This window comes from Genypterus blacodes, unplaced genomic scaffold (assembly GCF_046128005.1).
Source record: "Genypterus blacodes isolate CSIRO-AG114 ecotype Tasmania unplaced genomic scaffold, CSIRO-AGI_Gbla_v1 ptg000024l_1, whole genome shotgun sequence".
NCBI classification, from domain to species: Eukaryota; Metazoa; Chordata; class Actinopteri; order Ophidiiformes; family Ophidiidae; genus Genypterus; species Genypterus blacodes.
This window is the reverse complement of record NW_027466837.1, coordinates 1,078,666-1,096,217: the sequence shown is the minus strand read 5'-3', so window position 1 is coordinate 1,096,217 and position 17,552 is coordinate 1,078,666. Positions and strand designations below refer to the sequence as shown.

The following is a 17,552-nucleotide window of genomic DNA, read 5'->3' as shown; positions in this document are numbered from 1 at the left end:
CAACCTCTCAGCGTTCAGATTCCCAGAAGTGATCAGAATTCCCTGTGAGACAAAGTGACACATTTCCTCCCTGGTGTTTCAGTATTTATGCATCAGAAAACAGATTTCAACACGGACAAGTTCACCTTCAATCTGTTCTACTGGACCAGAAAATATACAAATCGCATTATTTTCCGAAAGCAACAACAGATTTAAAAACAGAAGAGAGATAAATATTTTCTGGTGCCATCTGTGTGAGAATTTGGAATAAGAGTGAAGCGAGCCGATGGCGTTTGGAGCCAACGGGCCGTGCCAACGACTCGCACAAGTAAACTCTCACTTTACTTTGGCAAATCCCAGTGTGGACACGGCCCTGATGCCAGCACGTAGCCTGGACGCAGCACATATAGACTGCAAGATCAGCGTTTACTTACGTTTAACACGATCCTTAGGAGAAATCTGCAGAAATAACAGTTTGTCAGGCCAAGCACAATCAAAATCCCCATCCAAGTAAAGTTATGACTAATTTACAATCCAGCAGACACAGAGCCACATTAGCAAACCCCCTGGTATCTTTGAATTAAAGCTAAATTCTGCTCCAAAAGTATCAGAAGGCCGAGCAGCAGCAACGACTGCAACCTAAAGTGAAAACTTAGAATAACAATGAATGAAGACACAGGTGGGAGAACAATGTGACTATATAATATAAATAATGTGATTAAATAAGATCAAACACAAGCACAACAAACCTGGATATCACAGTTTAGCATGTAGCAGATGTATGTGAATGCTACAGGAAAGACACAACTCAGAGCAGAAGTATTTAGAAGTATACAGTCTATGTTAACACACTGCAGATGGTGGAATAGAAACAAATAGACGTTGTGGCTACAGAGACAGATTTAACACTTTTATTTGTATGACTTTCTTACTTCCTGTAAAGGCCACAGAAGAAAATATAAACACTTTATTTTGGCAGCCATTTGTTTAAATAACACCTCACAGATTAGTTCAAACATCTTATTGAGATTAAGATGTATTTATTCCCCAGCATGTCTCCCTGTCAGGCTGCACAGGTGAGACTCATCAACCTGCTGATCAGAAGCTTTGATCTCCACACAGGTGCTCCTCATGAGGGCTGAGTGGAGACAGACCAGGCCACAGGCTGCAATCAATCACCTCATCAATACAATCTCAAAGCTCAATCAGATCTTCAGAATTGACGAGTGTTGTTTTTTATATTGTAATTCATTTAATAAACTTACAGTCTCTGCTCTTAAACCAGCAGATGGCAGCAAATAAAGCTATCAAGAGTTCCTGATTATGTTCTGAGGTGTGTGTGTGTGCGTGCGTGTGTGCATGCGTGTGCACGTGCGTGTGTGTGGTTTGAGTTATTGTTCATTTACCGATCTGTGCAAAGCTAAAAGAGTGAGGAACTTCTCACACACGCGCACACACCTCGCCCATCAGCCTGATCTTTTGACCTTTGACCTCAGCCCAGGTTCCACAGGCCGACCCAGCCTGGACTACATGATGTCACCGGCTTCTTGGGTGGTGCACAAAGAACCTGCACCTGTTTTGCTGAAGCAAGTGAAACTCTTTGCTTTCTAAACTCCATCTGAGTGACATCAGCTGTCTGTGCAGACGTCTACGTGGGAAGAAGCAGCTCACTTCATTATGGAGAACAAGAAGGATTACAGAGAAAATGGAGCTAAAACACTTTGTGCTCTGTTCAAACACAGCAGAAATGAAGCATCGGAGGTTTCCAGCTTTTCTGTAGGCCTGCTAGTGTTGGAGCCTGTAAGTGTGGCCTCAGGTGGCTGATTGCTTACTTAATGGTGGAGTTCTGCGGTTGAATGAAGACAGAAAGCAGTCGTCTAAAGTGTTAAGTAGCTCATATTGTTGTGTGGAGTGGAGTGGTTAGATGGACGCCCCCCCAATTAAAGCTCTATAAAATGGACTGAATGGTCTCTGTCATGTTGTATCAGGTCTGTCCTCTCCTGTCCCTGTGTCTCAGCTCTCAGGTCTGTCCTCTCCTGTCCCTGTGTCTCAGCTCTCAGGTCTGTCCTCTCCTGTCCCTGTGTCTCAGCTCTCAGTCTGTCCTCTCCTGTCCCTGTGTCTCAGCTCTCAGGCCTGTCCTCTCCTGTCCCTGTGTCCCCGCTCTCAGGCCTGTCCTCTCCTGTCCCTGTGTCCCCGCTCTTAGGCCTGTCCTCTCCTGTCCCTGTGTCCCCGCTCTCAGGCCTGTCCTCTCCTGTCCCTGTGTCTCAGCTCTCAGTCTGTCCTCTCCTGTCCCTGTGTCTCATCTCTCAGGTCTGTCCTCTCCTGTCCCTGTGTCTCAGCTCTCAGTCTGTCCTCTCCTGTCCCTGTGTCTCAGCTCTCAGTCTGTCCTCTCCTGTCCCTGTGTCTCAGCTCTCAGTCTGTCCTCTCCTGTCCCTGTGTCTCATCTCTCAGGTCTGTCCTCTCCTGTCCCTGTGTCTCAGCTCTCAGGTCTGTCCTCTCCTGTCCCTGTGTCTCAGCTCTCAGTCTGTCCTCTCCTGTCCCTGTGTCTCAGCTCTCAGGCCTGTCCTCTCCTGTCCCTGTGTCCCCGCTCTCAGGCCTGTCCTCTCCTGTCCCTGTGTCTCAGCTCTCAGGCCTGTCCACTCCTGTCCCTGTGTCTCAGCTCTCAGGTCTGTCCTCTCCTGTCCCTGTGTCCCCGCTCTCAGGCCTGTCCTCTCCTGTCCCTGTGTCCCCGCTCTTAGGCCTGTCCTCTCCTGTCCCTGTGTCCCCGCTCTCAGGCCTGTCCTCTCCTGTCCCTGTGTCTCAGCTCTCAGTCTGTCCTCTCCTGTCCCTGTGTCTCATCTCTCAGGTCTGTCCTCTCCTGTCCCTGTGTCTCAGCTCTCAGTCTGTCCTCTCCTGTCCCTGTGTCTCAGCTCTCAGTCTGTCCTCTCCTGTCCCTGTGTCTCAGCTCTCAGTCTGTCCTCTCCTGTCCCTGTGTCTCATCTCTCAGGTCTGTCCTCTCCTGTCCCTGTGTCTCAGCTCTCAGGTCTGTCCTCTCCTGTCCCTGTGTCTCAGCTCTCAGTCTGTCCTCTCCTGTCCCTGTGTCTCAGCTCTCAGGCCTGTCCTCTCCTGTCCCTGTGTCCCCGCTCTCAGGCCTGTCCTCTCCTGTCCCTGTGTCTCAGCTCTCAGGCCTGTCCACTCCTGTCCCTGTGTCTCAGCTCTCAGGTCTGAGGGTTGTTTGCGTCTCCAGTCTAACTCATTTCCAAATTGGCCCTCAAAGTGTAACACTTGGCTGAGAAATACTTTGCAGCCATAAATGCCCACACACACACACACACACACACACACACACACACACACACACACACACACACACACACACACACACACACACACACACACACACACACAGACACACACACACAGAGACACACAGAGACACACACACACACAGACACTGATCCTGCTGCTGCTGCTGGTGTCCTGTATGAATGCACAACAGGCCGGTGGTAATTTGACGAGGACGAGCTTTCTGTGTCCTAAAATAACTCCTGGCCCCTGCACCCCCGGCCTCCCCCAGCTGGGTTCATTCCCCGAGCTCCCAGCATGCCAGGGAGTGGCTGGGACAGCGTGTTATCATCAAGACGAGCAGAGCACCCGAGAGTGGACAGTGGACAGTGGTGACCATCTGAGGAAAGAAGTGAGAAGAAGAAGAAGGAGGTGTCAGGCCGGAGTCATGAGGGTGGGAGCAGCTGCGTTGGCTGGAGGGATATTCGGGGTCGTAGGGACTCTGTGCTTCCTGCTGGCCTTTGGTACCGACTACTGGCTGCTGGCCAGCGACGACTGTGGGCCCAAGACAAGGCCAGCAGCACCTAGGGGGGACCAGGATGCCAACGGGACAAAGGTAAGACCAGGAGCCTGTGAGTCAGACTGGAGCCTCACAAGTCCACACACAGTTACACAACTTTACTTTAGTTTGGATTTATATAAAATGATTTTGTTTTTAAGATGTGTACAAACCTTTAAGTGTTTAATTCTGTATTTTACATTTTAAAAAGATAAAGATTAAAAAGTAAAATTGGACATGTGACTTTAGCCTCCAAAGGGTTAAGTCACAAACGAGGACGTCAGGACTTCGGTTGTCAAAAAGTCTTGAACCTGTTTCTCCTGCAGTGGGGATGAGAACCTGAAACCAGAACAAGTTCAGGTTCAAGTCTCTCAAAGTCCCAGATCAATAAAAGTGAGACAGCGTGAGACGGACACATGAAAGCTGATCTACGTGTCAGGAAGTCGCTTGAGCAGAGTCCAGAACGCTGACGTGTGTAAATCCAGGAGGAGATATTTCACCTTCCAGAATATTGTGTGTTTGTGTCAGATCTGTGAGGAAGAGCAGTAATTGCAAAGTAAGGGATTTATATTTATAAAAGCTGAGCTCCTCCCAAACCACAAATATCACAGCACAACAAAAACCTCTCCTACGTCCAATGAAGAAGAAGAGTGAGGCTGCCGTTAAGTCACTCGCTGCCATCAATCATCCTCTGACAGGCGAGCGTAGAGCGGCGTTCAGCAGCTCACCTCAGAACCCTCACAGAGCGCCGGGCCTTAATCAGAACCACGTTTGATGGCGAGCAGAGCTTTGGCACGACGTAACGACAGAACCGCAGAGCAGCGAGCGCGGCTACGTGATGACAAAACTGACAGACGTGACGGCTCGTCCGCCTGTGTGCGATGTTTGTGTGCTGATGTCGGCGTGTGTGTGTTGTTCTTCCTCTGCAGCAGCTGGTGGAGGCCGTGAGCGCTCCTCCTCCTCCTCCTCCTGCGCCGCTCACGCTGCACCATGAGGGCTTCTTCTGGCGCTGTGTGTTCCAGGTGGAGCCCGCCGCTCACGCTGTCGTGGCCACGCTCTTCAGTACGTGACGCCCGCTCGGGTTTGTTTCTGTTTTCTTTGGGACGGGAGCCAACATGGCCGCCTGTCCCGGGCTCAGCAGTGCGGTCGCCTTCTACACACTAACAAGAGCAGGAAGGGAAAATGTCTACAAAGTGGATCTGTCACGTAAAACACACAAAGAAGAGCGAGAAGAATCTGCTGATGTTTAAGTTTGCATCCATACTTTTTCTTTTTGCACACTACAGTCTGAGGGGTGTGTGTGTGTGTGAAGCCTGAATGACCTGTGTGACCTGTGTGATGCGTTTTTGTGACAAAGTGTCGTCAGCATTTTCTCCCCAACACCTTTAGACATTTTTATTTGCATGAAAATGAAAAAGATGCATGAATACAAAGAGCTCAGCTACTCTTCATCATTTCATGGTAATGTCAGATTTCCATACGTGTCCTGGCACAGAACTCATTTCCTATACAATGAGTATAATTGCATTTTGACGGATTCTTTTTCCCTTTGTAGCAAACCAGCCAGAATCCAAAGTGTGTATCCATGGTTACCTGTTCCCTCTGCCTGTTGCACTCGGGCAGGTGCCTCACCCGAATTATGATGCCACAGCAGGTAACACACACTCATACACATACATACACAGATGCATACATACAGATGCACACGCGTGGGGAGAAACGCTTTATTTGCAGCCTCAGGTGAAGTCACAGCTTAAACTCTGGACTTTGACTTTAATACTTTCCCAAACCCAAATGTTCTACTTTTTAACCAATGATTCTGCTTTACTTGTGTGTTTTCTGGTGAACTTCTTGTGTGAGGACTTAACAAACAAACAAACAAACAACAACAATGGCAAATTTAACAGTGAATTTGGCAAAAAGTGATATTTGGGTGAACTTGTGAGCTCAGAGCCTCTGATTAGTCGATGAGGTTCAGCTGAGTTGAGTGGCGGAGAGTATAAGAGAGGAAGAAGGAGGAAGAGGACGTGTGCTCGCTGCAGAGCAGAGACGCCGCCTGGTTTTGTGAACTTAAGTTTGTTTGGGGCCTAATAATGGTTTTGGTTCAGCCCAGATCCTCTTCACATTTGTTTTGTTTAGCTGCTGGCCTCCAACTTTTAAAGATTTCTGTCTTTGTCTATTTGCCATTAAACTTTTGGGAAACTGGATCCTCGTGTGTTGACAAGTTAGGGTTTCTAGAATCTGAGCCAACAGTGACATCAGACCAAATGTGTCTAGAAATGAATGTAGAACTCTATGAAAGAAGGCCCCTCTATATTCACACCCTTTTAATCAGACACACACACACGTACACATGTTTGAGCTGATTACACTGCGTCCAACATCTAAAATGAGATGAAACAAACACCAGCCATGACTACGAGCTGCTCACACGTACAGACGGGCTCTTGTATGTTCTGGTCTGAGTCCAGGTCTTTGTGTTGCAGTGTTCCGAGGGTTCTGGACCCTGCTGATCGTCCTGGGCCTGGTCTCAGCTCTGACCGGAGGCTTCCTCTTGCTCTGTGGCGTCCCCTTCGTCAGTCACAAACTGTACAGAGTGGGCGGGGCCTTCCTCATCGCCGCTGGTATGATATCACTCTGTTTATGTGTGTGTGTTGGATTTCATTCCTATAGCAACAGTGTAGAGAATACACACCAGCACAAATACATTTAGTAGCAGCTCCTGTCACAGCTGCTGTCAGCTGTTCATACCTGTCACATGACAAACACACACAACACACACACACATTGCAGCACTGTAGCTATAACAACTGCAGGTGTAAACACTGCTACCTTGGCAACAGTACAGAGATGCGCCTCTGCATACCTCTGGAGTTACACTGCAACTCTGTGTGTGTGTGTGTGTGTGTGTGTGTGTGTGTGTGTGACTCCCCAGGCTGCCTCTTCCTGCTTCTGTTGCTGCTGTACGTGCTGTGGATGGAGCTGGTGGATGTGAGGAGCTACGTGCTGCAGGAGAGGGGAGAGGATTGTCCCGGCGCTCAGCTCTCTGTGCATTACGGTTGGTCCTTCATGGTGGCGGCGGCCGGCGTGCCTCTGGAGCTGCTGGCTGGGCTGCTCTTTGTGCTGGTGGGCAGAGCGCTGCTGGCCAGTAACTGAGCGACAGGACTGAGACAGAGCGACACGACTGGATGTAAATATTGCCTGGAGAGATGCAGGATGTGACATTATAGCGCCACCCCCTGGACGTAAAGGGACTCACAGACACACACTGGTTTGGTGTTGAGGTTCTGTCACTTGCTCACTCAGTCTCCCTCACACAGCACAGCGCCCTCTATGGTCCGAAAGCTTTTCTGCAGTTTTCACATGCAGAATAAACCGAAATTTGATGAAAATTGGTGGATTCCCCCTTTAAAAGACACAGAACACATCACATGTAGTTTTTGAACTCCTAAAATACACACGCTGTACACTTTGCATCACTGTTAACTATCTTAAACACATGTATCAGATATTTAATGTGGATTTTCTTCCAGGCAGCTGCTGGTTTCCATCTATAGACGATCAATAAGCAGATGTTTGAGATGTGTAGTCCATCGGTATTGAATGCTTTGTTTACGTTCATGTTTGTCAGAGGTTCATTATCACACTGCACTCTTACAGATAGTGATACAGATGAATCCACATGCTCAGCTGTTAGTATATACAGTATCAAGGAGATGGATGGAAACCAGTTGTCTACAGTGGAGACGTTCACTCAGTCTGGTCCTTTAAGGGGCAGTGTGTTATAATCAAATAAAAATACTTTGTAATAAGTCAGTTTCATCTCTGGTGTGATTGGAGCGTTTGGCGTTCTGATTGACTGAAGCTGCATAATGACGCGTCGCATCTCAGTGAAGGTGGCGGGCGAAGATGCACGGCTGAACCAGCTGTGTCCCCTGGCCTGGATCTGGCAGGGGATCAAAGCTGGAAGGGAGAGGGAGGGAGGGAGGGATGGAGAGATGGACTGAGAGAGAAATGGAGGGCATGCATTGGGGTGCAGGGGGGTAGAGAGAGAGGGAGAGGGAGAGAGAATTGATGGGAGCAGGGGGGCAGCAGGGGGCTTTGAGAAACGAACAGCTGTTTGTGGGGTTGGTCGGGGTACAGCAGGCCGGCCACCTGCCTCTCTCACCCCAATCACATTTCACTCCTTCATTCAATCCCCTAATCATGCTTTTATGCGTTCCATACTCACACACTCACTCACACACACACACTGAGGCTGAGCACGGCAACAAAACATCGAATAGTCAAACATTTACTGGTGTAGCCTTTATGCCAGCTTTAACTGTGTGTTTCCCCGTCGTGCTCTTGTGCTCGGTGGCGTTTTTCAGCCGGTACAAAGGGAAACACGACGCGGTGATTGTATCATAACTGCTACAATATCAGATCATCCTCCTCTTTCATTGGTCTGAATGAGCAGTGAGCGGAAACAAGCAGGACGACTCTCAATCACAAATATCTGCTTTCATCTGCTCGGCTGTTTGCTTCAAAGAGCTCGCTGATCAAACGTACACGTGTGCGCGCCACACACACGCACACGCGCACGCACACGCGCACACACACACACACACACACACACACACACACACACACACACACACACACACACACACACACACGCACACCAAGGACGCACTGATCAAACCGTCCCTCGCCAACAAACCTGTTAATTACTGAAATGTGATAAGGATCATTGTGTTGTTTGTGCTGCACACACACACACACACACACACACACATACAGTTCTATTGTTGGAGGTAATTAGGATTTAAAAATTTGCAATTAAGAACATATAGTGTCCAAAAAAATACACAAAATCCTCATTTAGGTGCATTGTTGCTGTCATTCCACAATCCTCCAGCAGAGGGCTCTCCAGGTCTCCCCTTCAAAACAAACACTTCACCTCATGCATGGATGGACAGAAGGGAGAAACATGAAGTAGAGAGGAGAGGAGAGGGAAGGAAAGGAAAGGAGGCAATTAGAGAAGTGAGCTCGAACCCTGGCTTGCTCAGTGACTGCAGCTCTCCCTAATCATAGTTAATTAACTCTTACGTCTCCCCCCCTGTCACCCACAACAATGGAAACGCACTATCACTTCATTTAAGGAAGAAGTAATCTCGCACTCTAAGTGTCGGCAATTATGGTATAACAGAGCGACGACACACACACGGCTCGTCGAGCGTCGCTGAATAAAGACGCCGCACCATAATAAAGAAATCAATGGCTCGCAAATTAACCCCGCCAGACCCAAAGAACTCAAAGAGCATACATGTTGATGATTGGGGCTAATGAGTGTGTGTGTGTTACATCATGGTGTCTGCTGTAATGATGGCCTAGTATGTAACACATGCATCTTACTCTGCTTATTTGCTGTATAAATCAGGTGTCAGGCAGCAAACAACACCATAGGGTCTGACACTATAGGTGGGCTGTGAACCCTGGACCCTCTGCAGCACCTGGCCTGGGCTCTAATCCAGTCAAAGAGGGGATCCACTCTGTGAGAGCGTTTTCCTTCCGTTCTCTAACCCTCTAACTCTCCTGGTGAGCCGATTACCTGCTCTGTGTGTGTGTGAGCCCCAGTCCACAAGGCCCTGAGTGCTGCCCCTTTGTGTGTGTGCCTGTGTGTGTGCGTGTGCAGGGCCAGACGGACACAATTTCTCCCGGATAAAGGCTTTTCTGCTGTCAGAAACGACTGCCCAGATAAGAGCTGATATGAGAGAATGGCGAGCCTTATGGCATCACTCTTGCTTTTTTTTGTTTCTTTTGTACACCCCAAATCCCAAAGAACGGCCCCCACCTCCCCCAACACACACACACACACACACACTGCTAATCTGTGTGTGGGGTGGCTGAGGTACAGGGGGAGCAGGTGGAAGGATAAAGAAGGGTTGCAGTGTGTGTGTGGGAGAGTGTGTGTGTGTTTCTTTTTCCATCTTTGTATACATAACTAGTGTGGTCTTATTAAACACATCCCTCCCCTCAAACACAGCCAGCACACACAGCCAGCACACACACACACACACACACACACACACACACACACACACACACACACACACACACACACACACACACACACACACACACACACTGTTCATGCAGACAGATTATGTCTCAGACAGTCAGAGCTCCTGCCTTCAATTAACCTCACAAAGACAGGATCACTTACACACACACACTCTGATGATGATAGCAGGAGGGAGAGTGAAGAGGTGGGTGTCTCTCTGTGTGTGTGTGTGTGTGTGTGTGCGTGGAGGGGGGGAGGTGGTGTTAATAAGCAGGAATGTATAAATTCAGCTACAAAGCAGAGTACATTCCTGTGTTTCGCCCACCATTTTAAACATCTAATGCGTGTATGCAAATAAGCTGGCAGATCCTCCAGCCTGCAGGATTCATGGCAGATTCCTGTCACACAGCTCGATGTAAACGGTTAAATTATTATCTCAGACGTGTGATCACTGATTTTATTGCTCCACATGTAATAAAACGCACCGGACACACACGTTGCGCAGTAATGTGTGTATCAATTGATCATGCCGGGGCCTTTGATTGAGGAAAACATCTGATAGAAAGGAGAAGGTAAAAAGATGGCAGATAAAGAAACAAATAACAACACAGAGGCGAGCGTCTCTAATGTAGAGATAAAGAATCAAAAAGGAAAAATAAGATTAAAATGCAATACTTATGATAAATCAAGTAATAACTGACAATATAAACAATACTAAAACCAATATACAAAGAGTTAAGGACATAAAGCATTCCTTTAAAGAAAATGACAGCTTTTCAAGTTTTTTTAATTCCTGCCTTTGATTGGAGGAGCCACAGATCTCATCAGCCAATCAGATGAGTCAGACGCACATTAGCTAACATGTTAGCCACCTATAGTCCAACAACGACAAGAATTCCTTCTCGTTTTTGTGGTAATAATGCAGAATGAACCCAAACATAAAGCCTTTATGTGTGTGGTTATACAGAATATAACCCTACAGATGGATTAAATGTCTGTATTTGCAGGTTTTCTTCACTCGTGCGATGCTTCGTTCATGTTAGCTGCGTTGGAGCTGCTGTTCTGCTCACATCTGTATCTTTGCTCACATAATCACAGTGAACCTTCACACGAGCATCTGTTGTGTCAGAAACACCAAAATGGCTGAGTCAGGGTCGGTGCAGGACATCTACGCTAACTCACACCGTATCTCTCTTGGCTGGCGATGTCATCCGGCTGGTCCTCTGCTGAGATGATGAAGATTAACACTCATCAGCTGGACTGACAGGATTATTGGTGTGGTGCCATTTAAACTCCTGCGTGTCCAAATGAGCCTCATACCTGCTGGGTCCACTTAGAACTCATTTGAGGTTCCAGATTTAGTCCCAAAGCTGATTGTCTTTAAACATTAATACTAACAGTGTGAACCTGAGCGTCAGAGCTGCACTGACCTCTGCTTGTTGGAGCTGATGGGGCTCTGCTGGTGTCATCGGCCTCCAGTTGAGTTTCTGTCCAACCCTCACTAATGGTCATGAGCTCTGGGCTGAGACCAAGGAAAAGAGATCGCAGATACATGAAGCCAAACTTCCTTTCACCCTGAGGTAGAGGAGCTTCTCCTTCTTCCCAGCATCTCCAACTGGGAGGTGTGGAGCTGTGTTGTCGTCCCTCAGGAGGAGCAGGAGAGCAAAGGGAGCTGCTCACATGGACTTCCACTTTGCTCAGCAAGCTGCTGGCTTTAGATGGATGAAGAGTTGTTTAATGTATTCCTCTCCTGCTGCAGATATCAGTGCAGATACTCTGCTGTATCTTTGTTGTGTGTTTGGGGACTTCAGTGTCCTCTGGTGCTGAATATGCATGAGACGCTCTGAAGAACCTTAAACACCCCCGTTTTGTTTTCTTTGCTTTTGGAAGATGCAGAAGCAACCAAGTAACAAGCCAATGTGTGTGTGTGTGTGTGTGTGTGTGTGTGTGTGTGTGTGTGTTAGAAGAAACAAACTCCCCACTGAATGAATCGGTGGTGAGTTTGTGTATTACATAACTGTAATACGACTTTAATACTTTTGCTATTTGCTGCAATGTTCACCCACCTGCTGCTGAGCTGCACCTTCATATAGAGTAAATACAATACTGGAGACACACACACACACACACACACACACACACACACACACACACACAGACACGCTGTGTATATTCACTCGCACAGCTAATGCAGGAAACAAATCAAACCAACAAACAAACCAAATGAAATGAAATTGCAATTGTAAATAAAATAAAGTGAATGAAAGCTTCATGATGAAGAGCAGAAGCTTCCTTTGTAGAGCGAAAACGGAGGAGAAGCTATTTTCAGCTTCTATCTCAGCCGTTTTTATTCATGTCTTTATTTTGCTTTGCTTAACAACCCCCCCGTCTCACCCACACACACACACACACACACACACACACACCCTTCTTCTCTTCAACTTCTTTAATTTCTGCTGAAGGAGAGAGGAAGAGGAGACAGGGGAGGGGAGGAGGAGAGGGCGATTAGTTTCAGGGTTCCAGCCCACTTGATTGGCAGCTGGCAGCATATGGAGCCGTGAGGAAGGTTTGCCCACACTCACTTCTGAGGAAACAAATATTTGCCTGAAGGGGAGAGAAAGAGAGAGAGAGAGACGGAGAGAGAGAAAAAAATATTAATTAGTTTGCAGACGCACCGAGAGATAAAAGTCGGTAAGACGTATCCATCAAAAGGCTGCAGAGTTTGCTGCAAAATGGAAATTCTCCCCAAGTTGACAGATCCAGCAGCTACTGGCAGAGCTGAGGGGGAGAACAGAGGCACGCAGGGGAAGCAGTGAGGCGCACGCAAACACAACACAGGCGCCCAACATGGAGGCTACATTAACATCTGTGCATACATTAACATATTCTGAGTGAAATTAACATTTAGCCATGAATCTTCCATGCTTCAGAAACTGTTCTCTAGCCTCTCCAATTATTTCTTAATTACCACCCCGACGACAAAACAGCGACACGAGCGTGTATAGTGTCGACGTGTACAGTATGCCGTACATCATCACTCAAGGTAAACACACACGTGTCAGTCAACACAAGGAAGCAACCAGAGAGCGACGATCTCAACCAAGGCCAAACATTCTCTTACTCGCCTTTGAAGGCACCTATAGAATAGAATAGAATAGAATAGAATAGAATGTATACGTTTGACTTCTATAATCTGACTCCCTGACCTTGAAAACCTCCTCATTGTCTCATAAATGATGTCTTTGTTCGTTTACAGATCTGTTCTAAATGGAACGGTGTAGCTATTGAAGCTATACATTAAAACGGTGTGTATGTTAAATATGGCTCCTGTATGAAAATGTGATTCTGACCTCCGCATCCCAGCTATCTGAGGCCTCGCTGCACCGCCCTGACTCTCTGCTACCACCTGGTGGTCACTGAGTGTTAACAGCAGCCTGGATGGTTGTCTATGGGCAAAAATAATGTTTGGAAACTTTAACTTTATAACCATGACGACCTCTCCGCAAAGTAATGCCTGCTGCAAACATTCAGACCATAATTATCCCATCATTACCTGAATAATAAAGAAAACATTCATTTAATTATTTTCCTCTACAAGACATTAAAGCTTCAATGCAAAAATAACTTCTACTGCAAACGCGCAAACGCCAAATCTGTGCTCTAATCAAGACCCAAAACACATGAAAGGGACTGGGTTTGCTTTGATAGGATGCTGACCACGGGATTATGCTGCGCTGATAAAGTAATTAACAGACTATGATAGCGTAATTAAGCAACATCTGAGCGGGAGAGGCTGCTGGAGTGGTGCGTTGGTGTGAGCGCACATCAAAGCCCGTGGTACTGCTTTAAAGACGGGAGAACGTTTGGTTTTGACGCGGCGAAGGAACCGACAAGGGGCGAAGGAAAGCCAGGGCCAGAATTAGCCGACGACGGCAAATATCACAATAGCGAGGAGGAAGTAAATGCGTTTTTGGTGCTTGTGTGGTGTGAAAAATGGCTGCAGATCATATCGCAGGCGCATAAAGGCAGTAACTGATAGCTGCATTGTTGGAGAGCCAAATGGCGTCGCTCTCTATCTGTGTTCCGTCTCCACAGATTCGGCGGGAATAAATGGAAGTTGCGTGAATTCACTTTGGTGTTTACCTCGCCGTGCTTTACTGAGAAGGCATTACCATGTTTGGAGGGGGCTTAGAGAGAGCATCCTGCCCGCGCCGCTCCCGTCGCCCCTCTGTGCGCACTGAACCAGCACAAATTCGGTTTTATTGTATTTATTTGTTTATTTACTCTTATCTCTTTTCCATTTCACAGGCTGCCTATCAGAGACCTGCAAACCTCAGAAGCCGAGTGCCAGGGGAGCCACGGCTTTAAATGTGTGTGTGTGTGTGTGTGTGTGTACGCCTGGATGTGTGTGTTTGTGTGTTTCAGGGGATTGACAAAATTAAAATACAAATAGAAAGGAAACAGTGGAATCATCACTTCTGTTATCAACAGCTCTACGGTTTAGAGCTTCCACTGTTAACAAACTCCTCCAGGGTTACAAACACGGAGCGCTGAAATGTGCTCACACAAACTATCTACAGTCGTATTAAATTATAAACAGCTGTGTGTTTCCTTATGGCACTGAAACGTGGTGAAGGTAATAATGTCATGTTGACGTCATCCATCACTGGAACGCAAAGAAACGATGAGCTGCTGCAGGCCACTGGAGTCTGGATCTCTACGTCATGATGCCACCAGGCTTTAGATCCGTCAGTGCTGATCACAGGTCCTTGATTGAGATTATATTGATTACAGATTAGGGGCATAAGTATTGCGATGCGATATTACATTCAGCTGATCTGGGCTGAATTGTTGTACGAGATGTTGGCAGCAGAAACAAGCAAACTATCTCCTTCCCTCCATCATGCAGCACTGCGCTGCACACTGAGTGAAAACATACTTCTTTAAGGCCACCCCTTGCACAGGCCTCTCTACTCTGATTGGTCTCTCTGTCAAGTTAACGGACTGACAAACAAGAGCGTTGCAAATTGAAATGTCTTTGGTTTTGTTATAGAAGTAAAGGCATAAGCCACAACATCAAAGTGTGTGTGTGTGTGTTGAGTGTTTCAGGTGAACGAAGGTGGTTTTGTGTAAACTTTGACAGCTTCCGAAACGGCAAAATGCTTCAACTAAATCTGCAGTAGAGAGAAGCATGAAATCACATCAATCACTGCCTCATTACGGCTCAGCTCACAGCTGACATCCTCACCACTTTCCCCAAGTGCTTTACTGCCTGTGTGTGCGTGTGTGTGTGTGTGAGAGAGAGAGAGAGGGAGAGAGGGAGAGAGAGACGCTGGTCCACCCAGGAGGAGCGAGCGAGCGAGCGATCTCACCAGGATCTGAACTGCCTCTTTGATCTCCTGAAGGCAAACAGAGGGAGAGAGACGCTCGCCCCTCACCGAGAGGATTAAATATCCCTGAGTCGGGACATCACAACTCTCCTCTCACCGCCCTCCTCCTCTTCCTCCCGTCCCTCTTTCCTCCGTTCCCTTCCTCCACCCGTCTACCCTGGTTATCACTGAGTCTCCAGAGGGGCCGGAGGGGAGAGGAGGGCGAGCGAGGGAGAGAGGGAGAGAGAGGGAGAGAGAGTGTGCGGTTTGAAAACCAAAAGGACATCTGGGTCCAAGAGGACTCTGACTGTTTCACCCACACAGGTCAAAGTCTGGATGGGCCACAGTTCTGCCTGGGGCTCTTTGTGGGTGTGTGTGTGTGTGTGTGTAAATGTGTGTGTGATGGGATATTGTCTGGGTCAGGGGGGGAACGGACAGGATCTCACATGGAGCAGGATTTATTTAAGAGTTAGTGAGTTGTCGGGCAGAAGAGGATTTGTTTAAGCGAGTGGATGGAGGGATGTTGAAACAGGCAGATGAAAGAGTGCAGGAGGTCTGAGGTGTTGTGCTAACCCCCGCACACTCTGAGGGGCAGCGTGTCACATCCCCCCCCACACACACACACACACACACATCCCTGAGAAATCCCCTTATTCAGAAGGAACAGGTCAGTTTAAGAGGTTTCGGCCCGAAATGGAGAAGTCAAAGCAGAGGAACTATGACATCACACACATGCAGATCAGGACCAGACTGCTGCTGCTGATTGATTAGTTAACAAGAAGTGAATAAATTATAGAGCAAAGCAAGCATAGATGCAGATGTGGGGTCCAAAGTGTGATTTGATCTGGACAGACCCAAACAGAGACGGATGAGAATTCCCGGGAATGCTTAAAGTGAACTTCCTTTAGTTCCTCTGGGAAGGGACGGGGAAAATGTGGCACACACACTCCTACAAAGGGAATCTACCAATACTGTAAACAAAGTACACTTTTACTGAACCCTGAGCGTCTACATCTGTGCCATCAAGAGTGTGTGTGTGTGTGTGTGTGTGTGTGTTCCTGTGCGATTACCTCCAGCTGAACAGAAGCGAAGGTCACTGTTCTCTGCGAGGGGTTAATACAATCACCATTACTGCTTCCTGCTGCTGTGTCGGGTCAGGGGAGGCTGTCCGGGGCTGCAGGGCGAGCCAGGCACACACAGACCGGCCCGACGCTGACGTGACAGTGACAAATTGCCTCGCATTTATTCAAATGGTGTAAGGTGATCTGCGGGCGGCGTTGTAATGTGTGTGTGTTTGTCAGAGCGTTTGAGCCGCCTGATGAGCTGGACGCTAACGAGCCTGCAGTGGCAGAGAGACGGCGCTCAGATTAAAGCTTATTTAAATTGGAAAGATATTTATTTTTGCTTATAATGAAGACGTTTAGAGTTTCTTTCATTCTTAATTCATCAACTTCAGCCTTAATGGTGGACTGAAGTCGTCGTAATGTGTATTGTAGAGCCAATAAAGACGCAAAAACAGGCAGAGAATATTATAAATCCTCAGCCAAATGAGTATAAGGGAAGTTGGATGAAAACAAAAACGTTCCTGATCCAGGATCCGCTCCAGGATTTAACTAACATCCGTATTTAACCTCTGGGACACTGAGCAGCGTACTGTGGTGCTGCCCAGATGCTGTCTGGTCTGTCTGGGCTGCTGAGGATGTCGGGTTGGTCCAGACTGTCAGAGACATGAAGAACCTCACACAGAAGGAGAATAAGGACCTCCCAGTCGATTGTGTAATGAGGTCATTTGACCTGAAGTCGCTCTCATCATCTCTTAATGAACCAGGCTCAGTATTTGGCAGCAGCAGTCAGACGTTGATCAGCTGCTCTGAGACTTAAACCACACGTGTGAGTTATGAAAGAGTTAAATTCATCTCTGAGCTGACGGGACAGATCCCAGCACCAAAAAAATGCTGAAAACCGAAACAGGGATCCTCCGCTGGGTCCCTTCACACCGCCCTCTGGGTTTATTGATACAGACACCTGCGGGGATCCGGGAAGCCGACACACACACACAGACACACACACATGGCGGAGGGCTGGATGAGTCACGGAGAGCTGAGGGGAGTGAGGGGAAGCACCTGCTCTGTCAGGACGAGGCCGGGCAAGGAGCGGGAGGGCGAGGAGCGGCCGGGCCACAGGTTCAGGGAACTCTGGATCAATAGCAGCCAGGGTTTATTGGAGGCCAGGATCAGATCGGCCATCACTCTCCTTTTCCTCGTCTCTACTCCTCCTCACTTTTACAAAACGCTCCCCTCCTCTACCTCTCTCCCCCTCCCCCTCTTCCGGTCCT

At 47.9% G+C, this 17,552-nt stretch overlaps 1 protein-coding gene across 1 annotated transcript; it reads left to right on the top strand.

The window, feature by feature from the left end:
* Positions 1-3,691: 3,691 nt before the first annotated feature.
* Positions 3,692-7,447, top strand: LOC142992916 (transmembrane protein 182-like). The gene is made up of 5 exons (XM_076143476.1): positions 3,692-3,859; positions 4,732-4,864; positions 5,358-5,456; positions 6,289-6,426; positions 6,738-7,447. Exons 1-5 carry the CDS (start codon positions 3,692-3,694, stop codon positions 6,956-6,958), a joined length of 759 nt encoding a protein of 252 aa, XP_075999591.1. The 3' UTR covers positions 6,959-7,447.
* The last annotated feature ends 10,105 nt before the right edge of the window (positions 7,448-17,552 follow it).